Genomic DNA, 25,806 nt, shown 5'->3' on the forward strand with positions numbered 1-25,806 from the left:
CCTGGGAATTCTGCACTGACCTGTGACTCCTGTGCCGCGCCGCGGGCGCTCCTGCACCAGGCGCTTCCTCCCCTGGAGACTCCCCGGTGACGGCTCCGGCTGCACACGCCGAGGGGCCGGCCCCGCCCCAGCAGCGGTGGCGGAGGTGTGACCGCCTCGTGCCGGAGCCTCGTGGCGCTGGGGTGCCGCGTGGGGCGTCCCATCTGAGGAGCAGCGTAGGTGCCCCAGTGTGGCCCGGCGCGTTCTCCACCCGCCCCGAACTGTGCGCGTGAGGCCTTGGCCTCCGCCCGCCGGCCCCGGGATGGGGGTGGTCCTCTGGGGCCTGGAGGCTGCGCGGCCGTCCCGGGCCCGTGTGACGAGGGCTCTCGTCTTCTCCAGGGGGAGATCGGGGAGCCGGGGCAGAAAGGAAGCAAGGGCGACAAAGGCGAGCAGGTGAGGAGCGGGGGGGCGGTGACGGGGGGGGCGGGGGGGGCGGCGGTGACGGGGTGGCCGGGGGGGGGCGGCGGTGACCGGGGTGGCCGGGGGGGGGCGGCGGTGACCGGGGTGGCCGGGGGGGGGCGGCGGTGACGGGGTGGCCGGGGGGGGGGCGGCGGTGACGGGGTGGCCGGGGGGGGGCGGCGGTGACGGGGTGGCCGGGGGGGGCGGCGGTGACCGGGGTGGCCGGGGGGGGGCGGCGGTGACCGGGGTGGCCGGGGGGGGCGGCGGTGACCGGGGCGGCTGGGGGCGGCGGTGACCGGGGTGGCTGGGGGGGGCGGTGGTGACCGGGGTGGCTGGGGGCGGCGGTGACCGGGGCGGCTGGGGGTGGTGGTGACCGGGGTGGCTGGGGGGCGGCGGTGGCCAGGGGGGCGGTGGTGATGGGGGTGGCTGGGGGGGGCGGTGGTGACCGGGGTGGCTGGGGGCAGCGGTGACCGGGGCGGCTGGGGGCGGCGGTGACCGGGGTGGCCGGGGCGGCGGTGGTGACCGGGGTGGCTGGGGGCAGCGGTGGCCGGGGGTGGTGGTGACCGGGGTGGCGGGGGGTGGTGGTGACCAGGGTGGCGGGGGGCGGCGGTGGCCGGGGGGGCGGCGGTGACTGGGGTGGCCGGGGGGGCGGTGGTGACTATGGGTGGCCGGGGGCTGGTTAATGGGGCCACATGGTGGCGCCACGCGTGACACACATGTGGGGTGATTACCGACATCGTGCGTGGTTGGTAGGACACGTGGCCTGGCTTTTTTTCCTGGGGCAACGTCTGTGTGCGGGGGCACTTCAGAACGTTTGTGGAAAAGCCGAAGTTAGAAGTTTAGTTTATTTTGGTGCAAAAAAAGGCTGAATCCACGCAGTGTGCTCTCACGAGCGCCTGTCCCGGCGGCACCAGCACCGTCGCGAGCCTCGTGAGCCTGGCGTGAGCAGGAAGCCCCGGGCCAGGGCTCCGCGGAGGACGCAGACTCAGCCCCCGCCCCCGGAGCCGCGGAAGTGGGATGTCCCGGATGTCCCGGACGTCCCGGATGTCCTGGATGTCCTGGCTGGGCCCAGGCATAGCGGCCACGCCTCTGTGCTGGCCTCGGGCTCTGCTCCCTTCCGGCCAAGCCCTGTCCCACGCCCCTGGGCTGACAGTGACCTGTGTCTGGGGACAGCCCGGGAACAGGGTCACGGTGGAGTCCAGCCACGGAGGAGCAGCGTGGCCCCGGTTCCTCCTGGCAACACGGGGCCTCGTGAGCTCCTGTCATTGGGGCTGCTGTCCCCACCACCAGCAGCGGCAGGCTTGGCCGAACCGGGACCCACGCGGCCCTCAGGGCCGGAGGTGTGGCCAGCGCTCCCTCGAATGCCTCATCTGAGGACGGAACCCACGCACGGCCCCTGACGTCGGCCCTGGGGCTGCCCGGTCCACACCTTGGCCAGGATCCACCTTCCCCGCCTCACCCAAGCCTCTGCCTTGTCCCCTGCAGGGTCCTCCTGGGCCAACAGGTCCCCAAGGCCCCATCGGACAGCCAGGCCCCTCGGTGAGTGCTTGTGGCCAGAGACCCCCACCCAGGGGACCCCCACCCAGGAGACCCCACCCAGGGGACCCCCACCCAGGGGGACCCCACTCAGGAGACCCCCACCCAGGAGAACCCCACCCAGGAGACCCCACCCAGGGGACCCCTACCCAGGAGAACCCACCCAGGGGACCCCCACCCAGTAGACCCCCACCCAGGAGAACCCCACCCAGGAGAACCCCACCCAGGGGACCCCCACCCAGGGACCCCCACCCAGGGGACCCCACCCAGGAGACCCCCACCCAGGAGACCCCACCCAGGGGACCCCCACCCAGGGGACCCCACCCAGGAGACCCCCACCCAGGGGGACCCCCCACCCAGGAGACCCCCACCCAGGGGACCCCCACCCAGGTGGGCCTGGTTGCCAGGAGCTTGCCCTCACCACGGCCGCACTCTGTCTCTGCAGGGCGCTGACGGGGAGCCTGGGCCCCGTGGCCAGCAGGGCCTCTTCGGGCAGAAAGGAGACGAAGGTCCCAGAGGCTTCCCCGGGCCCCCCGGGCCGGTGGGGCTGCAGGTAACGTGGTTACCACGGCGCATGCGGGGGCCCTGCTGGGCTGTCGGGGGGGGGGGGGGCGGCCGAGAATTGCTGCACACCCAGGGCATCCACCGACGCGTCGCTCCGCCCCTGGCTCTGCCCGCCCCCTCAGCCTGCTCACTCCACCCCCCGGCTCCACCCCCACCCCGGCTCTGCCCGCCCCCTCGGCCTGCTGGCTCTGCCCCCCCCCACTGTGCCCACCTCCCCAGCGCCCTCGCTCCGCCCCCTGGCTCTGCCCCCACCTTGGTGCCCTTGCTCCGCCCCCTGGCTCTGCCCCCACCTTGGCGCCCTTGCCCCGCCCCCGGCTCTGCCCGCCCCCTCGGCCTGCTGGCTCTGCTCTCCAGCTGTGCCCACCTCCCCAGCGCCCTCGCTCTGTCCCCAGGCTCTGCCCCCACCTTGGCGCCCTTGCTCCGCCCCCCGGCTCTGCCCGCCCCCTCGGCGCGCTCCCGGTGCAGGTGCATGACCTGTAAGAGAAGCCCGACAGGACACGCGTGCCCCCTCGGCAACAGCAGACACACGACTCGCCGCCAGCCCTGTCTGTGTGTGCTTGTGCACACAGATGCACGCGTGATCTTTGCAACATGGAGTCGCGTGTGGCGTGTGTACCGAGGGTGCCGTGTCGGTGGCCGTTGGGCCGCTTGCTCCCTTGGGCACACGTGGTCACATGCCCTGGACCTGGTCCACCTTGACACCTGCCTGCCCTTGGCTCCTGGGTTTAAGTGTTCCACAGAGCAGGGCCACACGTGCCATGCGTGGCCAGGCAGGGAGCGGGGCGTCCCCGGTGTCTGCCGTGAGCCGTGTGGAGCCACCTCTCACTGCCTCTCTCTCCTCAGGGTTTGCCGGGCCCTCCTGGTGAGAAGGGTGACACCGGGGACGTGGGCCAGATGGTGAGTGCGGGGGGTGTGGGCCCTGGCCACGGAGCCCCTTGCCCTCGAGGGGAAGGTGGCCTCCTCCCCGGGCTCAGCGGCTCCCCTCTTCCTAGGGCCCCCCTGGTCCCCCCGGCCCCCGAGGACCCTCCGGAGCTCCAGGCGCCGACGGGCCCCAAGGTCCACCCGGTGGAATAGGAAATCCCGGAGCCGTGGGAGAGAAGGTGACGCCTCTCGCTGCAGCTGCAGCTGTGGGAGGGAGGGCGGGGGTGTGCGTGTGCCAGCTCTCGCGTGTGCGTGTGCTGATTCCTGGGCTTGCATGTGTGTGCACACGTGTGTGCGTGCACACGTGTGTGTGTGGCAGAATCTGCAGGCTTCCCCAGTGGCGCGTGGCCCCGGCCGCGCCCTGCAGCCCAGCTCCTGTGCCAGAAGCTCCACCCCTTGTCACTCGATCTGGTGGACGTTAGGCCCAGACCCTCAAGATGACCCTGATGGGCCTGTGTGTGTGCGCGTGTGTGTGCTGTACACGCGTGGTGAGGCTTGTGCGTGCCCGGGTGTGGTGGGTGTGGCGGTGCCATGATCTGGGCCCGCGTGAGCGCCCGGACCTTGGTGTGTGGGTTCCCTGGACAAGAGGGAGGCGTGGCTGTGGCTGTGCGTGTCCGGGGCCCCCCTTCCGCCCTCAGGATCCCCAGGGCAGGGGTGGCGCCTGCCTCGCTCCGGGCCGTGGGGTCCGCGCCTGCTCCTCTCGGCTGCCCACCCCCCGTGCTCCCCGAGCGCCCACCCTGACCTGACATCTGCACTTGGGGCCCCCACAGCGTCCCTGTGGCCCGGATGTGGCTCCAGCGCCCCCTACTGGGCCCGCTTGGCCCCCTAGAACACCCCGTCTTGTCTCCTCAGGGGGAGCCTGGCGAAGCTGGTGAGCCCGGCCTTCCCGGAGAAGGAGGCCCCCCGGTGAGTGAGCGGGCGTGGGAGAGGGGTGGGATGTGGCCCAGGGAGTGGGGGTGGGCCCTGACTGCCTCAGTTTCCCCATCTGTGAAGTGGGGGTCACGACCCAGCCTCGGCCCGGCTCACAGAGTCTGTAAGAGGAGAAGCTGCTGTGGGAGGGGGCACTGAGCTTATGTCGTGTGCACACGTGTGTGGTGCACACGTGTGCACACGTGTGTGTGCGCACGCAAGACCTTAGCATGGCCACCAGCAACCAGGGCCTGCTGTCATTCCCCGTCGGCGGCGTCCAGGCCGTCACAGGCTGCCCTGAGTCCAAGGGCGCTGCTGTCACCCCAGGTTTTGAAGGCCCCTAGGAGTCAGACGGGGTCATCGCAGGCAGCCAGGCGGCGGCCCCTGGCCCAGGAGCACCTGGGGGCTGAGGTCCCAGGGCTCCGGCCACTCCCTCCGTCTGGGAACCGTGGGGCCGTGGGTGCGCCTTGCGGCCCCCACCCCCGTCCTGAGCCGGGAAGGGGCTCTCCCCGAGCCAAGCTCAACCTCGGCCCCAGATAGCTCTGGACGGCCAGGGCGGTCATGGCCAGTGGAGGAGCCGGCACAGTGCCCCCCCAGCCCAGCGCCCGCTCCCTGGACGGCACTCAGAGCTGGGCGGGCTCATGACGGGGAGGGCAGCGCTGCCCTGGGCACCCACGGTCGGCCCTGAGACGGACGCTGGCCTCTTCCTCCAGGGCCCCAAGGGCGAGCGAGGCGAGAAGGGCGAGGCAGGCCCCTCGGGTGCTGCCGGACCCCCCGGGCCCAAAGGCCCTCCCGGCGACGATGGCCCCAAAGGCAGCCCGGTGAGTAGTTCGGGGAGGCCGTGCCCCCGCACCCCAGGTCTCCCCACGCTTGGGACGCTGCTTCCTGGGGTGGCTCTCTCAGGCCCTGGCTGAGCCGCAGAGGTGGCGCCAAGTGGGCAGAGACCTGGGAGGCAGGCGAGGCCCGTGGCGGCCGGAGCTCCTGGCCCAGCCGCCCGCCGAAATGGGCGCGCAGCGGAGAGCGGCTCTGGCTCTTCTCACACCGGGGTGGAGGTGGGGTACCACAGAGAACCTCGTTCTAGCAGCCTGGTTCTGGTTTCAGCCTGAGCGCCTGCTCTTGGCCGGTCTGTGACCCCTGCCTTGACCTCCGGCTGCCCGTGCTGTCTGGAGCTGGACGGTGTGTTGTGGGCGGCTCGGGGTGCTGAAGGCCTGGGCCTCTGTCTGTCTCCTCTCCAGGGCCCTGTAGGATTTCCTGGTGACCCCGGCCCCCCTGGAGAGCCTGGTCCTGCGGTAGGTGCTCGGGGGCTGCCGCCCGCCCTGCCCACCCCTGCCAGCCACGGTGTCCCCTTGCTCCCCCCCGGGTCTCGGCACCCCTGTCCTGAGGATTGGTGAAGGCGATGGCCTCTCCTGGGGTGCTGGGTGTTGGCCCCGCAGTGGCTTTGACCTTGGAAGGGGGGACTGGGCTGGAGGGGTGGGGCCTGGGGGTGACGTCCAGGGAGCGGGAAGAGACTTGGTTTTGTCCTCTCAGGGTCAAGATGGCCCCCCTGGCGACAAGGGAGACGACGGCGAAGCGGGGCAGACGGTGAGATGCTGGTGTCGGGGCTCCTCTGCGGGGCCGCCGCTGCGTGTTCTGGGCTTTGCCGCTCTCGGCTGATTTCTGAGAGCAAACCAAACCCAGGGTCCTTGCAGCGATGGTTCCTGGCTGTGCTGGGGCCCGGGGCCTCCCTCTGCGGGGGGCCGACAGCCCCGGGGCCTCTTCCAGCCACATCCACGCGATCCACACGCAGCCCCATGGCCACGGGAGCACAGCCCCAAGCTGTGGGTGGGGTGGGGGCAGAGCTGGCTGTCACCCAGGCTCTGAGACACAGCGGGCCTGGGAGAGGGAGTCGGAGCCTGAGCGTCCAGACCCTCGGCTGCCCGCCTCCGAAGCCCACGACCCCTGGGAATGGCCTGGACCCTAACGGTCTTTCTGTGTCCACAGGGATCCCCAGGCCCCACTGGCGAGCCTGGTCCATCGGGACCTCCTGGAAAAAGGGTAAATAAAGCGGCACGCGTGTCCCCCTGCCCCGCCCCGCCCAGCCATACTAGCCGGGGGCCCTGGGTGCTCCGTGCAGGCCGAGCAGGGGACACCAGGGTCCAATTCTGCTCCAGACCCGGCCGTCAGCTCCCACGCTGCCCGCCAGCCCCAGCGGTCAGTCCCGTGGTGGGAGAAAAAGACACCAACCCAGACGCTGCTTCTGCCCTGGGCCAGGCCTCCCTGTGGCCAGAAGAGGGAGGAGGTGTCCGTGCTTGCGGGCCGTCCAGCACCCACCTGTCGGCTGGCAACAAGCCCCCTGGCACACAGCAGCAGCCTCGTCCCCAGGGCCCGGGGCAGCCTCCCGCCCCCGTGGCCCCTCGCACACTGGCCCGAGTCCGCACCCTGAGCTCCTGACCCGGCTCCCTCGGGCTGAGCTCACCACCTGCTCCCTTGCTCCTTCCAGGGTCCCCCCGGCCCCGCGGGCCCCGAAGGCAGACAGGGAGAGAAGGGAGCCAAGGTCAGTGCTTGGCGCCGGCTCGGTGGGAGGTGGAGGGGCTGGGGCTCAGGGTGGCACCCAGGGAGGCGCCTGCTGGAGGGGGCAGGTGGGGTGTGGGAGCTGGGGGAGACCGGGCCGGCCGCACCTCTGAGAAGGAGATGCCAGCAATGCCCAGCGTGGGCAGGGAGGTGGCCTCGTCCCTACGGTGAGCCTGGGGCTCCGCCTGGCACGCCGGGCACCGTCTCTGCAGGAGGGCTGGCACCGCGGCCTCCACCCAGAGACGTCCGGCATCGGCTGAGACAGTGGAGGCCTTTATGTCCCTGTGCCTGCTCCCGCGTGGCGGCCGCGGCCACCAGGGCCACCATGGCATGGCGGTGTCTGGTGCGACCAGCAGGGGGCTGCCATGAGGCCCACAGAGCCCTGGGGAGCCCCAGCTGCCGGGAACCAGACCCCAGAGGCACCAGGTTTCTGAGCCAGTGCCTCCCCCGCCACCCCGCAGGGAGAAGCCGGCTTGGAAGGCCCTCCTGGGAAGACTGGCCCCATCGGCCCCCAGGGCGCCCCGGGCAAGCCTGGCCCCGACGGGCTGCGGGGAATCCCCGGGCCTGTGGTGAGTACACGGGCGTGGGGGAGGGGGCTGCAGGGTGGCAGGTTCAGGGCGCGGGGCTCACGCCCGGGGTCTCTGTTGCAGGGTGAGCAAGGTCTCCCGGGGTCGCCAGGCCCCGACGGCCCCCCGGGCCCCATGGTGAGTGACGGCCGCAGGGCGGGAGGGCAGGTTTGCCTCCGGTGACCCCTGTGATGTGGACTTTGACACCCCACCTTCCCCCCCAGGGGCCCCCCGGCCTCCCCGGCCTCAAAGGAGATTCCGGCCCCAAAGGTGAAAAGGTGAGAGGGCGCCCGGGTTCCCTGTGGGTGTGGCGCCCGAGGTCTCCGACCTCTGTGGCTTGGGTTTGCCGGGCACCTGCTGTGGGCGGGGACAGGGGCCCCGAGAGGCAGTGAAGGGTGGGCGCCCGCAGAGCTGGCAGAGGGCGGTGCGGGCCAGACCCTCGCCGGGGAGTGGGCGCTCCCCTGGGACGCGTGGGAGCCGGGCCAGGCTTAGTCCACTTGGCTCCCTGAAGGGCGCGTTCTACAAAGACGCCACGTCTCGGGACCAGAGCTGGGCGTGGGGAAGCAACAGAGACCCCACTTTCCCTCCCGGGGTGACGCCCGTCCGTCCCCGCCGCCCACTGCCTCTCCAAAGCCCTTCCAGAAAGTTCTGTGGGCCCAGGGGAAAGACAGAAACCCGGGCAGCCGTGCCACGCCCACCGCCATCTTGTCGGTTGTCAAACTCTGCGTTAGCTCCTCACGTGGATTTCCCCGGGGAAAATGTGTGGGAGGAGGGGACACGCGTGCACCCGCTGCCACGCGGGAGGAGCCCGGCGGCCCCCACTGCACCTGCTCCTGCTCCTGGTGTGTCAGAGCCGCCTGGCTCTCCTGCCCCGGCTTCTGCGTGGTTCGCTGGCGACTCGGTGGCGTCCTGCGTGGCCGCCCCGACCAGGGCCCCCTCGTGACGTCCTCGTCCCACAGGGTCATCCCGGCCTCATCGGCCTCATCGGACCTCCAGGAGAACAGGGAGAAAAGGGTGACCGCGGTCTCCCCGGCCCCCAGGGCTCGTCCGGTCCAAAAGGAGAGCAGGTGCGTGAGCAGCAGCTGCCCGGTGACGCGGGGAGCACCGCCCGGGCTGCCGCACTCGGTGGGGCGGCCCGGCCCAGCAGGGCGTCCTTGCACCCCAGAGCCTGGTGGCGCCTGCTTTGCACGTGGGAGCTGCTGGTGGGGGCGGAGCCAGGCCTGCCGTGGTGTCCCAGCCCTGGGCGCCCCCTCCTCGTCACCGTGGTGGCCCTCGGAGCCGTGGTCTGGGAAGCGGCGCGGGTGCCGGAGGCAGGAGCGGAGTGGAGGGGACCGGCGGCTGCGCCTGTCTTTGGCTGTCCCTGTAAGGGCGCGGTCCTCGTGGCGGCCCTGGGGCCTCACCACGAGCACCTGGGGGCTCCCGGGGCCCCGCTGGAGCCTGCTCTGTGTGGGAGGGGCCGGCAGCCCCGGGGATGAGCCGAGCACTGGACAGGACAGGACGCAGGCCCCTGCTTCCCCTCTCGACCCCCGCCCCAGTGGGGACGCCGATGCCACAGGCAGAGAGCGGGGAGGGGCCCGGCTGGGGCGTTGGAGCGGTCACTCTGTGTGTCCAAGGGGCCGACGTTTCCCAAGTGAGGCCCCGTGGCCGGTGACACAGGCATCCCTTCCGGCCTGGGCAGCAGCGTGGGGGTGTCACCCAGCGGCTGCTGTTCCGACCACCCCAGGCCAGCCTGGTGCAGCCGGCCCGGCCTTGGCGAGAGCCGGACCTGGGAGGGAAGGGGCCGTGTGGGGGTGGGCAGGGGGCGCTGGCGGCAGCCGCGTGTGCAGCGCTGCCCAGGGCAGGCCGTGACCTGTGCCCTCCTCCTCACAGGGTATCACTGGTCCTTCCGGCCCCATCGGGCCCCCAGGGCCCCCCGGCCTGCCGGTATGTATCTGGGGGGACTTAGGGGGCCCCATCCTTCCCGGGGGCGGGGCATCTGAAGGAACCAGGAAGTCACATGAGACGGCTGGGATGGGGCCCCGGCCTAACTCACCCGACAGACTTGCAGTCCCAAACTTCAGATGCAAAGAGTGGGGGTGCGGGCCCAGGCGGGGAGGCGGGCCAGGAGCCCCCACCTCTGGCGCCCCGGGAAGTGGACACTGGTCTGCGGGCGGCCCCAGCCTTCCCAGCCCTCAGGAGCCGGCCCCACCCTCTGGGCTCCCGCCTGGGCCTCCCCTGCATTCCACAAGGATACCCCCCCGGGGCCCTGGGGCCCCACCTGCCCCAGCCCAAGTCCACGTGGCCCAAGGCGTCCCCGGCCGCTGTGAACGGACCCCTGACCCCACCACGTGCCGTGGACGAGGGCAGGGCCTCTGAGCCTGGACAGGCCTTCCCCTCTCACCGGGTGGGAGCTGGGTGGTCCTTCCCCACCTGGGGAGGGTGGCCGGCCCACCGCTGTCTCCTGCTGGTGGGCGGCGGCCTCGCCCAGCCAGACAAGTGCAGGGTGGACTCGGGGGAGCTGGGGCCCTGGGGGCGGGGCCTGGGGGGGTGGGCTCTGCCCATGAACGTTCCTCCCTCCACCCCACAGGGTCCTCCCGGTCCAAAAGGTGCTAAGGGCTCTTCGGTAAGTGACGCCGCCCCTGCCCCAGACGCCTGGACCCCGGTGGAGGCTGCTTCCCGCCCGGGTCTCAAGGTCCACTCAGCGGGGGCCTCTGCGCCCTGGCACCTCCGTGAGTAGGGCTCTCTTTTCTCTCTCTGCAGGGCCCGACCGGTCCAAAGGGGGAGGCAGGCCAGCCAGGACCCCCCGGCCTGCCCGTAAGTCGCTGTGGAAGACGGGGAAAGGGCAGGAGCTGCAGCCGCCCCAGGGGACTCAGGAGGCATCCCGGGGAGGGGCAGCGGGGGCTTGTTCCAGGGACAGAGGCACAGCCCCAGTCCAGAGAAGGACCAGAGCCCGGAGAGGAGAGACCGATGCGGAGAAGGGCTGTGCACACGTGTCGGGGGAGGGCCCCGGCTAAAGCCCGGTGCGGGGTGAAGCCGGCCGTGCACACTCTAGGGCACGCCCCCTTGGGGGTGCAGTCTCTGGACACGGTCCCTCCCTCCGTGGCCTCCCGGGAGCACTTGGGTCCTCCGTGAGCAGGCGCCGGTTCTCCTGGTGGGCCCCGGAGGCAGGGTCACCACTCCGCCGCGAACTGGCCGAGAACTGAGCTTTGGAGTGGAGACAGGGAAGGCCTCCCCTGCTGGGAGCTCGGGGGCGGCCCTGTGCAGGCGAGAACAGCGCAGACGCGTGCGGAATGTTCCGGGGACACGCGGGGAGCAGGGTGATGCTGGGATGCCCAGGCGAGGCGGGAGCAGGCCAGGAGGGGCCCCGCTGGGGACGCCCCAGCTCCACGCCTGGCCTCTCCCACCCACCGCCGCCCCCTGCTCCTGCCCAGGGCCCCCCGGGCGAGGTCATCCAGCCCCTGCCGATCCAGGCCTCGCGCACGCGGCGCAACATCGACGCCAGCCAGCTGCTGGACGACGGGGCCGGCGAGAGCTACGCGGACTACGCGGACGGCATGGAGGAGATCTTCGGCTCGCTCAACTCGCTGAAGCTGGAGGTGGAGCAGATGCGGCGGCCGCTGGGCACGCAGCAGAGCCCCGCGCGCACCTGCAAGGACCTGCAGCTCTGCCACCCCGACTTCCCCGACGGTGAGGCTTCCCGCGGCTCCCGGGCTCCGCGGGCCAGGCCCAGGCTCTGAGGCCGGACAGACCGGGACGCCGGGCCTGCCTCGGCCGTCCCCTGGCGGGCCACCTGCCTGACCGGGGGCCTCGACGTCCCTGACCCACACGGGAGCGTCTGCTGTGAGACCCCTGTCATTCTGGAACATTCTCTGACCTCTGTCCACCTCCAAGTGGGCTGGGCCCCGCCCCCGCCCCCGCCCCCGCCCCCACCCCCACTCCCCAGAGCAGGGCCCCCAGGTGCTTCCTGCTGCAGCCGTGGTCTCGGGGCCTGGCCCGGGCCTGCAGCAAAGCCGGATGCGGGGGTGGGGCATCACGGCCGGGCGGTGTAGCCGGGCGGCGTCTACAGGCGCCCCGGGCGCAGCTGGCCTGACTCCGCTGCTCCCCCTGTGCCCGAAATCCAGGTGAATACTGGGTGGACCCCAACCAGGGCTGCCCCAGGGACTCCTTCAAGGTCTTCTGCAACTTCACGGCGGGCGGCTCCACCTGCGTCTTCCCCGACAAGAAGTCCGAGGGGGTGAGTGTCCCGGCCGGCCTCCCGCCCCCGCGGCCCCAGGGCTGCAGGCTTTGGAGTCGGGTGTGCGTTTCTTAATTCGTTTGAGAGAGAGCGAGACGGTCAGAGAGAGATCCTGTCCGCGGGTTCCCTGCGCTGGGCAGGAGCCAGGAAGCCCGCGGGGCTCCCGCGTGGGTGGCGGGGCTCAACACTTGGGCCGCCACCGCTGCCGCCCAGGACGCCCGAGCAGGGAGCGGTCAGGGGCTGCAGGGGCTCGGTGGCCGAGCACAGCCCAGAGGCGCAGGCGCGAGGCGGGCGGCTGCCTCCCCTGCCCCTGCCCACGGCCGCCGAGCGACTCGGTTTCCCCGCCCGAGAGCCCCGGCCGCTGTGAGGGCCCTGTGGGGCGGGCGGAGCGGGGCCCGGAGCCCCCCCAGAGCTGCCGCCTGCCCGATGCTGCCTTCCACGGGCGTCTCACCGCCCCCCAAAGTGGGACGTGTGGTCCTGCAGGGTTTGCGCTGTGCGGCTAGGTGCCGAGTCATGGGACTTCGCGGAATGTCGCCCAAGTGGTCCCCTCCGGGGCCGGCGGGGCCTCAGGTCCGCAGCGGGAGTGTGTGTGCCCGTGCGGCAGGTGTGTGTGTGCGTGTGCAGCAGGTGTGTGTGTGTGTGCCCGTGTGGCAGGTGTGTGTGTGTGTGTGCCCGTGTGGCAGGTGTGTGTGTGTGTGCCCGTGCGGCAGGTGTGTGTGTGTGTGTGCCCATGCGGCAGGTGTGTGTGTGTGTGTGCCCTGTGGCAGGTGTGTGTGTGCCCGTGCGGCAGGTGTGTGTGTGCGTGTGGGGGGGTGCGTGTGTGTGCCCGTGTGGCAGGTTGTGTGTGTGTGCACCCAGGGGTGCACGTGTATGGAAGAGTGTGTGTGCACGCATGTACATGCAGGGTATGTGGGGGGGTTGCACGTGGGGCAAGTGTGCATGGAAAGATGAGTGTGCACATGGGGTGGACATGTGTGCGTGGGGCGGCTGTGTATGGAAGGTGCGTGTGCATGGATGTCCACGCAGGGTGGACATGAGTGTGCATGGGTGTGCACATGGGGGCTCATATGTGTGGATATGTATGGGGTGTGTGTGTGCTGTGCGGGAGTGGGGTGGACACTTGTGTGCACATGGGTGGGCACGTGTGTGTGGATGTGTGGATGTGCACATGGGTGGGTGTGTATGGAAGGGTGTGTGTGTGGACATGCACGGGGGGTGGATGTGTGTGGATGGACACGTGTGTGGATGGACATGTGTGTGGATGGACCATGTGTGTGGATGGACCATGTGTGTGGATAGACAGTGTGGATGGACACTTGTGTGTGGATGGACACGTGTGGGTGGACATGTGTGTGGATGGACTGTGTGGATGGGCACATGTGTGTGGATGGACACTTGTGTGTGTGTGTGTGGACGGACATGCCGGGGTGCATGTGTGCACAGGCGTGTGCTGCTGTTCCTGCAGGGGCCACCTTGGCCCAGAGCAAGGAGCAGGACGAGGTCTCTGCGTCACTCACTGGGAAGACGACCGGCTCTGCCCTGGTCGGCCTGAGCAGACCCCGCCCCCCCCCGGGGCCATGATGCCCTGGACCGGCTGGTTCTTTCTTAAAGAAACAAAGGTTTATGTGTTTACTTGAAAGAGAGAGAGAGAGAGAGAGAGAGTCCATCTGCTAGTTCACTCCCCAAATGGCAGCAACGGCCGGAGCTGGGCCAGGAGCCAGGAGCTCCATCCGGGTCTCCCACGCAGGTGCAGGGGCCCGAGCACCTGGGCCACCCTCCACTGCTTTCCCAGGCCACAGCAGGGAGCTGGACCGGAAGTGGAGCAGCCGGGACTAGAACCTGCGCCCATACTGGATGCCGGCGTGGCAGGTGGCGGCTTTATGTGCGGTGCCACGGCGCCGGCCTGGGTGGCTGGTTCTTGTCACCACCCCGTCACGTTTGGACCCCACCGTGCAGTGTGGGGCCGGCCCAGCGCCCGTGTGCTGCCCCCGCGTGCAAACGGCCCTGCCCCCGAGAGAGCGGCTCCTACAGGAGCCACTGAGCCTGCCCCGGGCCCCGGCCTGCTGGTCCCTGAGTCACACCGTAGTCACACCGTAGTCACACCGTAAAGGTGGCTGGAGGCGGCACTGCCGGGGCCACGCCCAGCTGGAGGCGGCCCGAGCTGAGCGGGGTGGGGGGGACGCGAGATCCGTGGGGGCCCTGCTCCCCCGCAGTTGCTTTCTGTCCTGCATTCCCAGCCACGGCCCCCACGCCACAGGCAAGGTCACGGATTCTACTTCCTCCCGCGTGGAGGCCCAGAGCCAGAGGCGGCCAGGAAGGGGCTTCTCCTTGTCCTGCGGCCCTCTGGCCTCTGCTGGGGAATCCCCAGAGCCAGGCTTTCCTGGCGGCCGGGCGGCTGCTTGCCACTCCGCGGCCTGGGGCCCCGGTGGCCAGTCCACCCACGGGCAAGGGGGGCCCCAGCCTCCTTGGACCCGGAGGAGTCGGAAGCGGGAGCCAGGGATGACCCCAGGCCTGCCCTGTTCCCCACCCCCCACCCCGGGATCGGAACCTGATTGGCAGCAGCTGTTTGGAGTCGAGTGGGGCTGGGCCGGGAGGCCGACCAGGCGCCCCTCCTCCTGCAGTGGCCCCGTCCAGCTGCTCGGGCACCAGGCCAGCCCGGAAGGGGAGGCGAGGGGAGCCAGCAAGGAAGCAGACCCCTGCCCGCTCACTGTGAGCGCTCGGGGCCTGGGTCGCAAGCAGAGACGCCCCCATGGGATCCGGGACCCAGGCTGGGCCCAGGCTGAGCCCAGCGGCTCCCCACCCCCACCTACAGCCGCGGTGCCCATCCCTGCCTGCAGCCGGCGCCTCACGGTCCCCTTCTTAGAGGGGCGGACGCGCTCGGCCGCTGTAATGAGGGGGTGGGCTCTGCCCTGCAGTTCCCAGAGGCACTGGGGGGTCCCTGGGAAGACCCTGCCTCCCCCCAGCACACGCACACACATGTCCCTGCCCATGAGCAAACCTCGTCTCTCCTCCTCCACCCCTTGCTGGCGGCTCCCCCAGCACCCACAGCCCTGGGCAGTCACCCCAGGGGCTGTGTCCCCACCCCCAGCACCCACAGCCCTGGGCAGTCACCCTGGGGGCCGTGTCCCGCCCCCAGCACCCACAGCCCTGGGCAGTCACCCCGGGGGCTGTGTCCCTGCCCCCAGCACCCACAGCCCTGGGCAGTCACCCCAGAGGCTGTGTCCCTGCCCCCAGCACCCACAGCCCTGGGCAGTCACCCCGGGGCCGTGTCCCTGCCCCCAGCACCCACAGCCCTGGGCAGTCACCCCGGGGCCGTGTCCCTGCCCCCAGCACCCACAGCCCTGGGCAGTCACCCCGGAGGCTGTGTCCCTGCCCCCAGCACCCACAGCCCTGGGCAGTCACCCCGGGGCCGTGTCCCCGGCCGGGCAGCACGGGCGGGCCTGGGGCAGGGGAGGACAAGTAACCCCGTAACCCTCTCCCTCTCTGTTTCTCTCCCCTGCCCGCGCCCGCCGCTCCTCGTGCAGGCCAGGATCACTGCTTGGCCCAAGGAAAACCCAGGCTCCTGGTTCAGTGAATTCAAGCGCGGGAAGCTGGTAAGGTGGCCTCCGGGTCCCCTGCGGTGTGGTTTCAAGCTGCCCGTCTCGTATCTTGCAGAGTAAAATGGCCCGCTGGCCCAAAGAGCAGCCTTCCACCTGGTATAGTCAGTACAAGCGAGGCGCGCTGGTGAGTGGTCCCTGGGCTGCCGCACGGCTCTGCATGCCCGGCCACGCCTGCTGCTCCCCTTGGCTGGACCGCTGCCCGTCACGTGACAGCAGGGCTCCGCGAGGGTGTGGGGGCCTTGCTCCGCCCCCCAGCACCACCTGACCAGAGCCCCTGCCCACCCTGGTTTTCGGTTGACGGCTGGGGAGAGCCCCACACCAGAGCACGGGACTTGAGGTCAGAGACTCTAGGAATGGGGAGAGGGCTTGTGGGGACCTGTGCCCCACGTGGCTGGGTCTCTAACTTCCGGGGAGCGCGTCTGACAAAATGGGCACCCCGAGATGAAAAGGCGTGGCCTCCCCTCGGAAGGACCCACCGGGGTCACTCCCTGCGAGAGCCGGGCTGGACTTCCCCATGCGAGTGAGGCCTTGGCCGCGTCCACGATGCGCACGCGGCGCCTCCGATCGTGGGTGCAGAGCGGAAGTCCTCGGCTTCCTGCTGGCAGGTTGAGGCCGGATTGTGGGCCACGGCGCGGGGGCCGTGTGGAGCCCGTGCGTCCCTTCCTCTGTCCCTCCGCACGCTGCCGACACGAGCCCAGGAGGCAGCTCTGGGTTCCCCGGCCCCCAGCCCGGCCGTCACCGGCAGCGCGGCCCCCGGGTGCCAGCCCCAGCCTCTCTGGGTGGGCACAGAGGCCACGCATCCCCCGAGAGCCAGGGCTCCTCCGCTTGTCCCCACCTCTGCTGCCCCCCGCGCCCTGGCCTGCAGCACCGCTGGCCCTCGGGGTTGCACCTGCTGCGCTACTGATGCCCCGCGCCCTGCGCCGGCCGGGGCCGCCTTCCCCCGGCTTCCTCTGCTGTTTCCTGCCGGGGACTGAGTGTGCCTCTCTCCCCGCCTCTCCCTGCCTCTCTCCCCGCCTCTCCCCACCTCTCCCGCCTCACCTGTGCTGTCCTCACACCTGAGCTGCCGGCACACAGAAGGACCTGAGACACAGCCCTCCGGGAGGGGAGTGGGCGGGGTCAGGTAGAGAATGAGCCCCTCCCCCTGGGAGGCGGCCGGCCCCCTCTGTGCTCCCGCGGTCACCGCCTCCCCTCCTCCTGGAGGACCCGGCTCCAAACAGGCCTCTGGTGCCCCAAGCCCACGTTCCCGGCCCAGAGGCAGGGGTGTGGCGGCCCACCTCCGCCTCTGTCCTGTTTCAGCTGATGAGCCACGGGGACAGCCCTGTCCCTGGGACTTGGGGGCCGGCCGTGTGCTCCAGCTGTCTGTGATACCCCAAGTGGACAGGAGGCACTCGGAGGGTCCCCTGGGGAAGCCGGGGAGGCCGGGCGACCCCCTGGAAGCCGTGCTTCCTGCCGAGCGCCCTCTGCCGGGCAGGACCCTCATCCCGGGGCCCGGGGCTCCCCACCGCCAGGCCCTTCAGGTCCTTCTGTGTCCGGTGCCGCCCGCTGGCCTCTCCGGCACGCGTCCCCCTCTCGAGTCAGTCACACGTCCTCCTGGAGGAGCCCGATGGCCCGGCCGCTGGTTGGTATCCGTTCCTTCCGCAGGCTCCGACGGTGACGCCATTGCTGTGCCCGACGGCACCGTGTGTGCCGGGGGCTTGGGCTCCTGGCTCGCTCTAGCGGTAGCAGGTGGCACGGTGGTGGCCCCCGCCCCGCCCCTGCCCCGTGTGCAGCCACTCTAGCCGGCAGAGCTGTCGTCTTTGGGGCTGGACACGGGGGTGGGTGGGGCACGGGGCCCCACCCCACAGGGTGGGAACCACTTGCACTTGCGAAAGAGATGCAGAGGCTGAGACCTCCCCGCCGGGCCCCCGGCCCCATGCCTGGCCGAGCTCAGGGCCCAGCTGTTGACCCCTAGCCGGGGACGCTGGGGAAGCCGCTGAGACGTGGTGCATCCGCGTGGAGGGTGGGCTTCCAGTGACGGGCAGGCAGGTCCACCGGCTCCAGGGCTGCCTCTGACAGGGCCAAGGCCGAGCTAATGGAGCCCCGGGCCCAGCACTGCACAGGCAGACGTGGCCTCTCTCTCGTGGCGAGGCCAGAGGCCACCCCCAGGGCCCCCTGCGTCTCCAGGGGGCCCCTGTCACCCAGCCGTCTGCATCGCCCTGATCATTCCTGCCTGTCACCCCCTCAGCACCACCACGGGGGGTCACAGAGCGGGGGAGGGGAGGCCCCAGGGAACCCAGCCCCATGGGCGTGCAGAGCCTGCGTCCCAGGCTGTCGGGGCCGCTGTGGGAGAGCTCCCGTGTCAGGGTGGTGCCCACTGCCTGGACGCCGGAGACCTGACAGCCGCACTCAGGCACGGCAGAGGCCAGCACCACGTCCCAGGCAGAAGCGGGGGGAGGGGAGTCAGGCGGGTTCACTGGGCAGGCAGCTGCTGTGGGTGCTGCAAGTGGCCGCTGGCCCCGGGGCCGCTGGGCTGCTGCCTCTGAGAGGCCACAAGTCAGCCACAAAGCAGACTCGCTCAAGCTCGCCAGCCTCTGGAGTAGGCGCCGGGGCCTGGCAGTGAGCGGGGATTCACCGCCTGCACAGGGAAGAGGGCGAGGGGGGCGGATCAGGTGCAGGAACACCTAACCCTGGCGGGCTTCCTGGAGGAACCAGCCTGGAGGGGCTAGCCAGCCAGGGAGGAGGGGGAGGAGTATTTGAATCCGCAGGAGACCAGGTGTGGGTCCTGGTTCAGTTTGGGGGAACCATGGTGCGGGGCTGGGTGCGGTGAGTCCGGGCAGTGCGGGACCCATCTGCCCGGCTGAGCCCCACCTTGCCCGCCCCCAGCTCTCCTACGTGGACGCGGAGGGCACCCCCGTGGGCGTGGTGCAGATGACCTTCCTGCGGCTGCTGAGTGCCTCCGCCTACCAGAACGTCACCTACCACTGCTACCAGTCGGTGGCCTGGCAGGACGCCGCCACGGGCAGCTACGACAGGGCCATGCGCTTCCTGGGCTCCAACGATGAGGAGATGTCCCACGACAACAACCCCTACATCCGCGCCCTGGTGGACGGCTGCGCTGTGAGTGTTGCCCCGGGCGCCCCCCCCCCCGGGACCCCCGCGAGGCGCCTGCCCCGGGCGGCTCAGCCTGGAGCGGGCAGAGCCAGGGCAGCCAGAGTGAACCTGCTCCTGAGAACATGGCGTCACAGCAGCTCCCGTGGGACAGGGGCTGGACGTGGCACCCCCACCCCGGCCCGGGTCAGCCGTGTGTCCGCATGTCGGGGCGGGGGGCCGGTTCTGCTGAGACCCTGGCAGGTCTCCCTGGCTCCCAGCGCCGCAGCCAACATCAGAACCCTGCTCTCCACTCTGCCGGCCCCTCCCCCAGGCCAGCGCCCACAGGGGTGGGGCCGGTGTCCGCTCCACCCCTTCCGCTTACCCCAGCCCAGGCCCAGCGTCCAGGGCCGGCCTGCGCTGAGCCCTGGTCTGGGTGGGAGCCCCTATGAAAACAGCTTGGCCAGTGGGCCAGGCAGGCCCTCGCCCCCGGCTCCACGCAGGACCCCTCCACGTGGATTTCTAGGCCACTCAGACCCCTGGGTCCCTTAGGCTCCCCCTGCCCCTGGCCGCCACCCCAAGCTGGTCACACCTGGGGGAGTCCCTGAGCACGCGACACATCCCCTGCCAGGAGTTCTGTGCCCGGTGGAGCTGGGCCGGACTCGAGGGCTGCTTCCTTCCCTCCTCCGGGGGGACCTGGTGCTGTCCAGCCTGGCCACAGCCACCCAGGTTTCTACAGAGTGGGGCTCAGCCTGGCAGGAATGCAGAGGCCACGCTGACCCTGACCCTGACCCAGGCCTGGGGCTGCTGCCGGCCCTGCCCCCCCCTGCCCTGCCCCCTCTCCTAGGGCGGGGTCTCTTTCTCACTGCCCCCAGGGGCAGCTTTGTGGGTTAACAGGGAGCTGGTTCACTCCCGAAACGCCCACAGCAGCCAGGCCAGGACCGGACCCAAGCCCGGAGCCAGGGACCCTGCCTGGGTCTCTGTGAGTGGCGGGAACCCAAGGACTTGAAGGCTCCCAGGAGCGCTCGCAGGAAACCGGGTGGAGAGCAGAGGGGCTGGGGCTGAAGCCAGCACCTCCCCGCAGGGTGCGGGGGTCCCCAGGGGGCTGCACTGCCTGCGCCGCGGCACCCTGCCCCCATTTCTCTTAAAGTGCCCTCCCCTCGTCCCAGCCACAGAACCGGGAGGGCCCAGGCATGTCCAGCAGTCACCCTCGGGTGCCAACCTGGGCAGTGCCGACACGGGGGCCAGCGGGCTCGGCGGCAGAGCCGTCCCCAGCCGCATCCCTGCCCGCGCCCTGACAGCCATGGCCCCTGCCCGGGTGGGACAGCCCACGCCGATTCTGGACTTGGCCGCCCGCCACCCGGTCCGGCCGTTCTCCACCACAAAGCCACCGCGCAGATCGGAGAAGCTCCGTGCTCTCGCCGCCGCCCCCAGCGGTCACCCCCCGGCTCTGGGGGGTCTTTGTGCATCTCGGGACGCAGGGGCACCCTTGGCATTGTGGGACCATCCGGGCTGGACTCCGGCCCGGGGCTCCGACCCCAGAATGGGGTGAATTCTGGAAGGAAGAGGTTCTTTGAGAAGGCGGGCGGCTGCCCGGCCGGCCGGCAGGAACATGGGGTCAGCAGCAGGCAGGTGGAGGCAGGGCCGGGGCGTCCGCGGGGAGCCGCCTGCAGCCTGGTGCAGCCGCGCCGGCCCGGGCCCCGCTCGCCCCAACTCCTGGCAAGTGCAGCCACAGCTGGGGGAGGCACGACCCCCATTAATCACCGGGTTGCCCAGCGCCAGGAGGCCGCCCAGTTCATTCGGTAATAACAGCCGAGAAATTGGAACTCTGGCGCGGGCGCCCTGAGGCCGCACAGGCCCGGCCCACGGAGAAGCACAAATCACCGGGCGGGAGCGGGGAGGGCTGCGCCGTGCAGATCCCCTCGTCTGCACCGCTCCGGGCGCCTCCCGGGGCCACCGCCAGCCGTAATGGTTATTTATGCCCGGGAATAACGGGGTGTCGGAGCGCGAGCGGCACCTGCTTCCCTCCGCCCCTCGCTAAGCGCTCTGCTAACGGGAACAGACGGGCCCCATCAGTCCTGGGAAATCACCGCCGGCTCAGTCGTCACCTCCGGTCCCCGGGGCGGCAGAGACCGATGCTCTGCCGCCACCCAGGTCACAGGGTGCCGGCACTGCCGATGGGGGACTCTGATTTGCTCACTTCCTGGCCCAAGGCCCAAGGAGACGGGGAATGGACGGCAGAGGTGGCCTCCAGCCGCACCCTCACTGTCCAGCCCGCCCTCCCCTGCAGCTCAGGGGAGCCCCCAGCCAGGCCGGTCACAGGGCGCTGGCTTCCCCGAAACTCTGCCTGCGGGTGGCCATCAGCATTTGTACTGTAGAGGTCCCGGGCCACCCGGTGCCCCCTGGGACGCAGACAGCGAACCTGGGCCACCAGAACCGGCTGGGGCCCCGGCTTCCCACGGCGCGGGTTCCGAAGCCCAGCCTGAGGCTGAGGGGCAGGTGGGGCTGCGCAGGGAGCGGCCGCTGCTCCAGGGATGCGAGTCCCGGCTGTGCTGTCCCCCTGCCCCGCGGCACAGAGGGGACGCCCTCAGGTCTGGGGTGCCTGGCGGGAGCACGGGCCGGGCGGGGGCAGGGGTCCCTCTGGGAAGCTGGGGAGCCCCTGCTGCAGGGGGGGGCTGAGTCCTCACGCCCTCGCTGTGACCCTGCGTGAATCCCGCCCAGGATGCCACAGCTTTCCCGGGTCGGACGTGTGCAGGCGGCTCGGCCGGGAGGCCTGGCTCGAGTCTGTGTGGGTCCGTTCCAGGAGCCATGACCCCGGGCCCCAAGCAGGGGCTGCCAGCCCCGGAGTGGGCCAGCAGGGCCCCACCTCCTCACCCCTCCAGCGGCCTCGGGAGGCCTGGCCTGACGCACAGCAGGGCCCTGAGCAGCTCTGGCATTGGGAGCCCCGGCCCCCACGCCGGCTCCTCCCTGCTCTTCCATTGGATGATTTCTGCAGGGAGGCGGGCAGCGCAGGGAGGCCCAGATCCAGCTGCGGGCGGGGGTGGGGGGCAGAATCGGGGCTGTCCCGAGGGAATGGGGGCGCCGTCCCGGGCCTCGCTGACAGAGGATCTCAGCTCTTGGCCTTGGGGACCCAGGCGCCCCAGGACCCGGAGGAGACCCCTCCCAGGAAGCTTCTGTCACCCGAGGCCTGCCCCACCCCCCACCCCACCCCTCCCTTGGCAAGGTGGGGCTGAGGTCCCGTCCTCGGGCCAGCACGGGTACCGGGCTCCCTGCGTCGTTTGCCGCGTACGCCTCTGTGGAAGGCTCCGGTGCCTCCTGCCCCTGCGTATGGGAGGGGCCCCCACTTGTGTCCATACCCGCCACTGTCGGCATCCCGGGATTGGTCCATTTGGGAAAAGACCCCCTCATGTGAATCCGGCGTGGGCCCCCGTCCTCCACAGCCGGTCCTGGGGTCGCGGGCGGTGTCCCAGGCAGGGAAGGGTCTGGGCGCGCAGTCTGGGCAGGTGGGGGAGGGGCGGTGACCCCTGCCCCCCCCCAGCGGCCCTGGTGTCCCCTCACCCCGCCCCCTCCCCCTCCGCAGGCCAGGAAGGGCTACCAGAAGACGGTGCTGGAGCTGGACACCCCGAAGGTGGAGCAGCTGCCCATCGTGGACATCATGTTCAACGACTTTGGTGAAGCCACACAGAAATTCGGATTTGAGGTGGGGCCGGCGTGCTTCATGGGCTAGGAGCCCCAGCCGGTCTCCAGAGAGCAACCTCGTGACCTCAGCACGCCCGCCCCCACTCCCGCCCCGCTCTGGCGGCGCCCGGACCCCAGGCCCAGACAGAGCACGAGGGAGAGAGCCGTGCCCCCACCCCGGAGCCGAATCACATGACCTAGCCGCACCACAGCCGCCCGGGGGCCACGGCCGCCCCGTCTACACCGCGCGCCACAGGCAAGGGAGCCGCGGCGCCCGCTCCGCCTCCGCCGGGGACTGGGCGCGGGCGGGGCTGGGGCCGCCGTCTCTGGATCTCACTTCCTCCTCAATTCGACTTGAAGATGTGCGTTTCCCTTACCTTCCAAAAGTGTCCTGGGCGGGCCTCGCCGAGGTCAGCCGGTGCCACCAAAGCCCCCCCCACGGTCCGGCGGGAGCCTCTCCCGTGGACCCACGGTGCTTATGTTTTTGTGAGTTGTGAGTAAATATTTGTATTGTGTTGTCATACGTGTTACGTGTGCCTGTCTCTGACTTGTGCATGGGGGCCGGCACACGGGGCGAGGCCTCAGGGGTGGGACGCCCCCGCCCCGTGGACAACGCTGGGCCGGAGCCCCCCCGCACATCAGCCCCTGGTTCGCTCCAGACTTTGGTTTGGTGGGGAGGAGACAGAAGCGGCGCGTGCCGGCCAAGCTCCACGGGGCGGCTTCTGGGTGCAGGTGCCTCCCTGTCCACCCGTGCGTGACAGCGAGACGCACACCGGTGCTCCCTCCCACGTCTGCGGTGCTATCTCCTGACCCCCGGCGGCCGCACGGGGGTGCCTGGCCGTGCCTGCGCTCCTGTCCTCGGCTCTTGCCAGCCCCGGGCCATGGCACAGCCGGCGGGGCCTTGACGTGCAAACGCCCACACCCCCAGATGCAGAGACCCTCCCTCCCCGCACGGTCCGCGGTGCGCCCATGGCAGACTGCTGGTTGCCGAAGGTCTGTGGTGCTAACTTCCGTTTGTTCCAAGAACTGAGATGGAGCCGGGGCCACGCTGCCCGCGCTGTGGCCTGGGCAAGAGGCAGAAGAGCCCAGTGAACCCTGGAGTCTCCGTGGGGCTGCCTGGGGCTGCCTCCCGGCACGGGCCACCTGGATTTCCACCGCAAGTGCCTGGGGTCGGGGGCCGGAGGACCCCAGGCGGCCCCTTTACTGTGAAAAGCTGCCCGCCTTCCACCTTGGGACAAGCAGCTGGGCCCCCTGGGAGCGAGCTGTCCCCTCTGGTGCTGTCCTCCCGCCCCCCGGCACGTGGCTCCGGCTTCTGAGACCTGTGGCGCTGGGCACCAAGCTCCGCAAAGAGCAAGCCTGGCTCCCTTGCCAAAGAACGGCCCCCTCCCCCAAGAGCCCGAGGCCAGCGTGCGCAGTGCCGGCCGCCCTCATCTCCCGCCGGACAAGCCATCGCGAGGGCTGCGCCGCCCCGTGGGCCCTGCCTAGGTCATGTGGTTCTGCCCCGCCTCTCGCCCGCCCCAGGCGCCCTCTCGTCTGTCCCCTCCTCTGCCGTGGGTCCCCGAGTCCTTGTGGTTTGTACCCGCGCTCTCCAGACCACTGTAGCTACGGTATTCTGCAATAAAATGACTTATATTTGCACAGCGACTCTGGGCCTGCTTTGTTCCCCTCCCCCACACAGCGACTGCACCCCGAAGGTAAATGCTGCCCTTGTCACAGCCGCCCGGGGTCCCCAGCTGCTGGAGCGACGTCCGGAGCCTGCCCGAGCTGCCCCTCCTCTGTGTGGCGGGAGCAGACCCCCGGCCCTCGTGAGTGCTGCACAGGGGCGTCTCGCCCCAGCGGCCGACCTGGAGCCAGTGCCTTGTGACCTACGCCTCCTGCCGAGACGTGCCGAGTCCCGCGCCCCACAGCGGCTCCGCGGGGTGGCCCTGCAGGCTGTGGTTCACCCAGGCCTCCGGGTCACTCTGATGCACGCGCAGGGTGGTCACTGCCGGTCCAGTGACCCCGGACTGTGCGGAGCTGGCCCTGGGAAGGGAGGCTGCTAACCTGCCGACCTGGGCCAATCTGGGGCGGGGCCGTGCTGCAGGGGAGAGAGCTGCGGGCCCTGGTCACCCAGACCCCAGCACACCGCAGCCTTGTTGGACACCTGGCGTTCGCAGCCCTGGGGGATGATGGGGAAGTGCTATGCGGCCACGCTCTACTCTCCTTGGGAAGCTGTCATGGGACAGAGACCAGCTCGGCACAGCGCCACTGGGAACGGGGCGGGGGCTGGGGGGCCAGGACCCAGGTCAGGGGCTGCCGCGTCTCTCGCCGTCTGCAGTTCTCTGCTGTGGCCAGAAGGTGCTCCGGGGACACAGCTCCGGAAAGCGCCGGCACGGGTCCGAGCGGCACACCTGAGGTGGTGCCGGGGTCCGCGGGAATGCAGAGAGGCTTGTCGGAGGGGGTCCCTGTGGTGGGAGGCAGAGGCCAGTGGCGGCGTGGGGGGAGCTGTGGGTACGGGGCGGGAGTCGCGCAGGTAGGAAGCTGATGGCGCCTGCCGGAGGGTTAGGAGGGAGCGGGTAGGTGACAGCCCGCGGCCCCCGGCCCCCTCGCAGGCAGCTTGTGGGGAGAACACTGCTCAGCCGGCCGGGGGCTGCACCTGCCAGGCAGCACAGATCCACAGACGCCCGTCTGGACTGGGCGAGAGGAGGCGACCAGGACAGAGGAAGCACCCGGCCCCCAGACCTGGACGGAGCCGCTTTTGACCCTGCTGCACCACCAGCCAGGGCCCTCTCCTCCCTGGGTCAAGTCCAGGACAGGCTGGGCCAGGGGAGAAGCCGGGGACAAGGGGACAGCCCTCCCCGCAGGTCCCGACAGGACTGAGCCCCTCTGCCGTGCAGCTGCACAGCGCAGCCGCACACCCAGCTCCCCGGGGCCCAGCAAGGGGAGGAGGGCAGCCACCGAGGCCGCAGGCTCCCGACCAGAGCTCCCCGGGAGGGGACCGTGGCGGGCTGCCTTGCAGAGCCGCTCGCTGCTCCGTGCAGCTTCCCCACCCCTAGGACCTGGCTGACAGCAGCACCTGCCACAGCCTGGCTGGAGGACTTGGCATCCAACAAGTGACCATTCCCCCGTAGATTCCCGTCGCAGGGATGGGAGCGGAGCGGCTGGGCTGGGCCAGGGCCCTGGCTCCCAGGCACCCGACCCCTGCTGTCGGGTCCCCAGCAACACATTACAAGTGCCACCGTCCACCGAAGCCTGCCCACACCGGGGCTGGGTCTTCAAAGGGGGTGGGGGAGAGCCAGGGCGCCTGGTTCTCACTCAGTCTTGGAAGGGGTGAGCCCCCTGCCCCCCGCCCTGTGAAGAGGACAGTGCCACCAGCAGGGACGAGGGCCGCAGCCCCGTGCGTCTCACGAGCCCAGGGTGAAATTCCGAGTGCCATGCCCGCCAGGAGCGGTCCTTTGGTTTTCCCGCTCTGGGAGGGAGCCGACAGCACACGTCTGCCCCCAAGGACAGGAAAGCGGCCGATTCAAACTCCCTGCATCCCCGGGCCGCCTTCCTCTCGCGCTGGTGCCCTGTGTCCTCGGCGTGGCCGAGAGGGAGGAAGCAGGCAGGGGGCCACGCGTGCCCCAGCCTGAGGTCCAGCTGTGGGGCAGGGGTCCCTCCGTGGTCATCAGGGCCCTTGGCCTCCCAGAGCTGGCCCTGAACCTGGGCTGCCTGGGAGGATGGGGTGTGGACGCTTCCCTTGGAGATGCGCACTGCCTTCCTCAACGCAACACCCCCTTCCACCTCC

General features: G+C 70.6%; 1 protein-coding gene across 4 annotated transcripts in view; it reads left to right on the forward strand.

The window, feature by feature from the left end:
- Positions 1-23,678, forward strand: part of COL5A1 (collagen type V alpha 1 chain) — a 106,488-nt gene extending 82,810 nt beyond the window's left edge. For 3 of the 4 annotated variants that reach the window (XM_070066681.1, XM_070066679.1, XM_070066682.1), the window contains 23 exons: positions 379-432; positions 1,924-1,977; positions 2,420-2,527; positions 3,382-3,435; positions 3,531-3,638; positions 4,312-4,365; positions 5,082-5,189; positions 5,604-5,657; positions 5,896-5,949; positions 6,349-6,402; positions 6,848-6,901; positions 7,380-7,487; positions 7,569-7,622; positions 7,709-7,762; positions 8,444-8,551; positions 9,354-9,407; positions 10,051-10,086; positions 10,224-10,277; positions 10,895-11,150; positions 11,585-11,697; positions 15,352-15,420; positions 18,159-18,392; positions 21,943-23,678. In XM_070066681.1, the coding sequence (XP_069922782.1) occupies positions 379-432; positions 1,924-1,977; positions 2,420-2,527; positions 3,382-3,435; positions 3,531-3,638; positions 4,312-4,365; positions 5,082-5,189; positions 5,604-5,657; positions 5,896-5,949; positions 6,349-6,402; positions 6,848-6,901; positions 7,380-7,487; positions 7,569-7,622; positions 7,709-7,762; positions 8,444-8,551; positions 9,354-9,407; positions 10,051-10,086; positions 10,224-10,277; positions 10,895-11,150; positions 11,585-11,697; positions 15,352-15,420; positions 18,159-18,392; positions 21,943-22,089 (2,043 nt within the window). In that variant the 3' untranslated portion in view covers positions 22,090-23,678. Of the gene's footprint in view, positions 1-378; positions 433-1,923; positions 1,978-2,419; positions 2,528-3,381; positions 3,436-3,530; positions 3,639-4,311; positions 4,366-5,081; positions 5,190-5,603; positions 5,658-5,895; positions 5,950-6,348; positions 6,403-6,847; positions 6,902-7,379; positions 7,488-7,568; positions 7,623-7,708; positions 7,763-8,443; positions 8,552-9,353; positions 9,408-10,050; positions 10,087-10,223; positions 10,278-10,894; positions 11,151-11,584; positions 11,698-15,221; positions 15,291-15,351; positions 15,421-18,158; positions 18,393-21,942 lie in introns of all 4 variants that reach the window. The other variant, XM_070066680.1, reaches the window with a different exon arrangement.
- Positions 23,679-25,806: the final 2,128 nt, after the last annotated feature.

The sequence above is a fragment of the Oryctolagus cuniculus genome, chromosome 1 (genome assembly GCF_964237555.1).
Source record: "Oryctolagus cuniculus chromosome 1, mOryCun1.1, whole genome shotgun sequence".
Classification (NCBI taxonomy): domain Eukaryota; kingdom Metazoa; phylum Chordata; class Mammalia; order Lagomorpha; family Leporidae; genus Oryctolagus; species Oryctolagus cuniculus.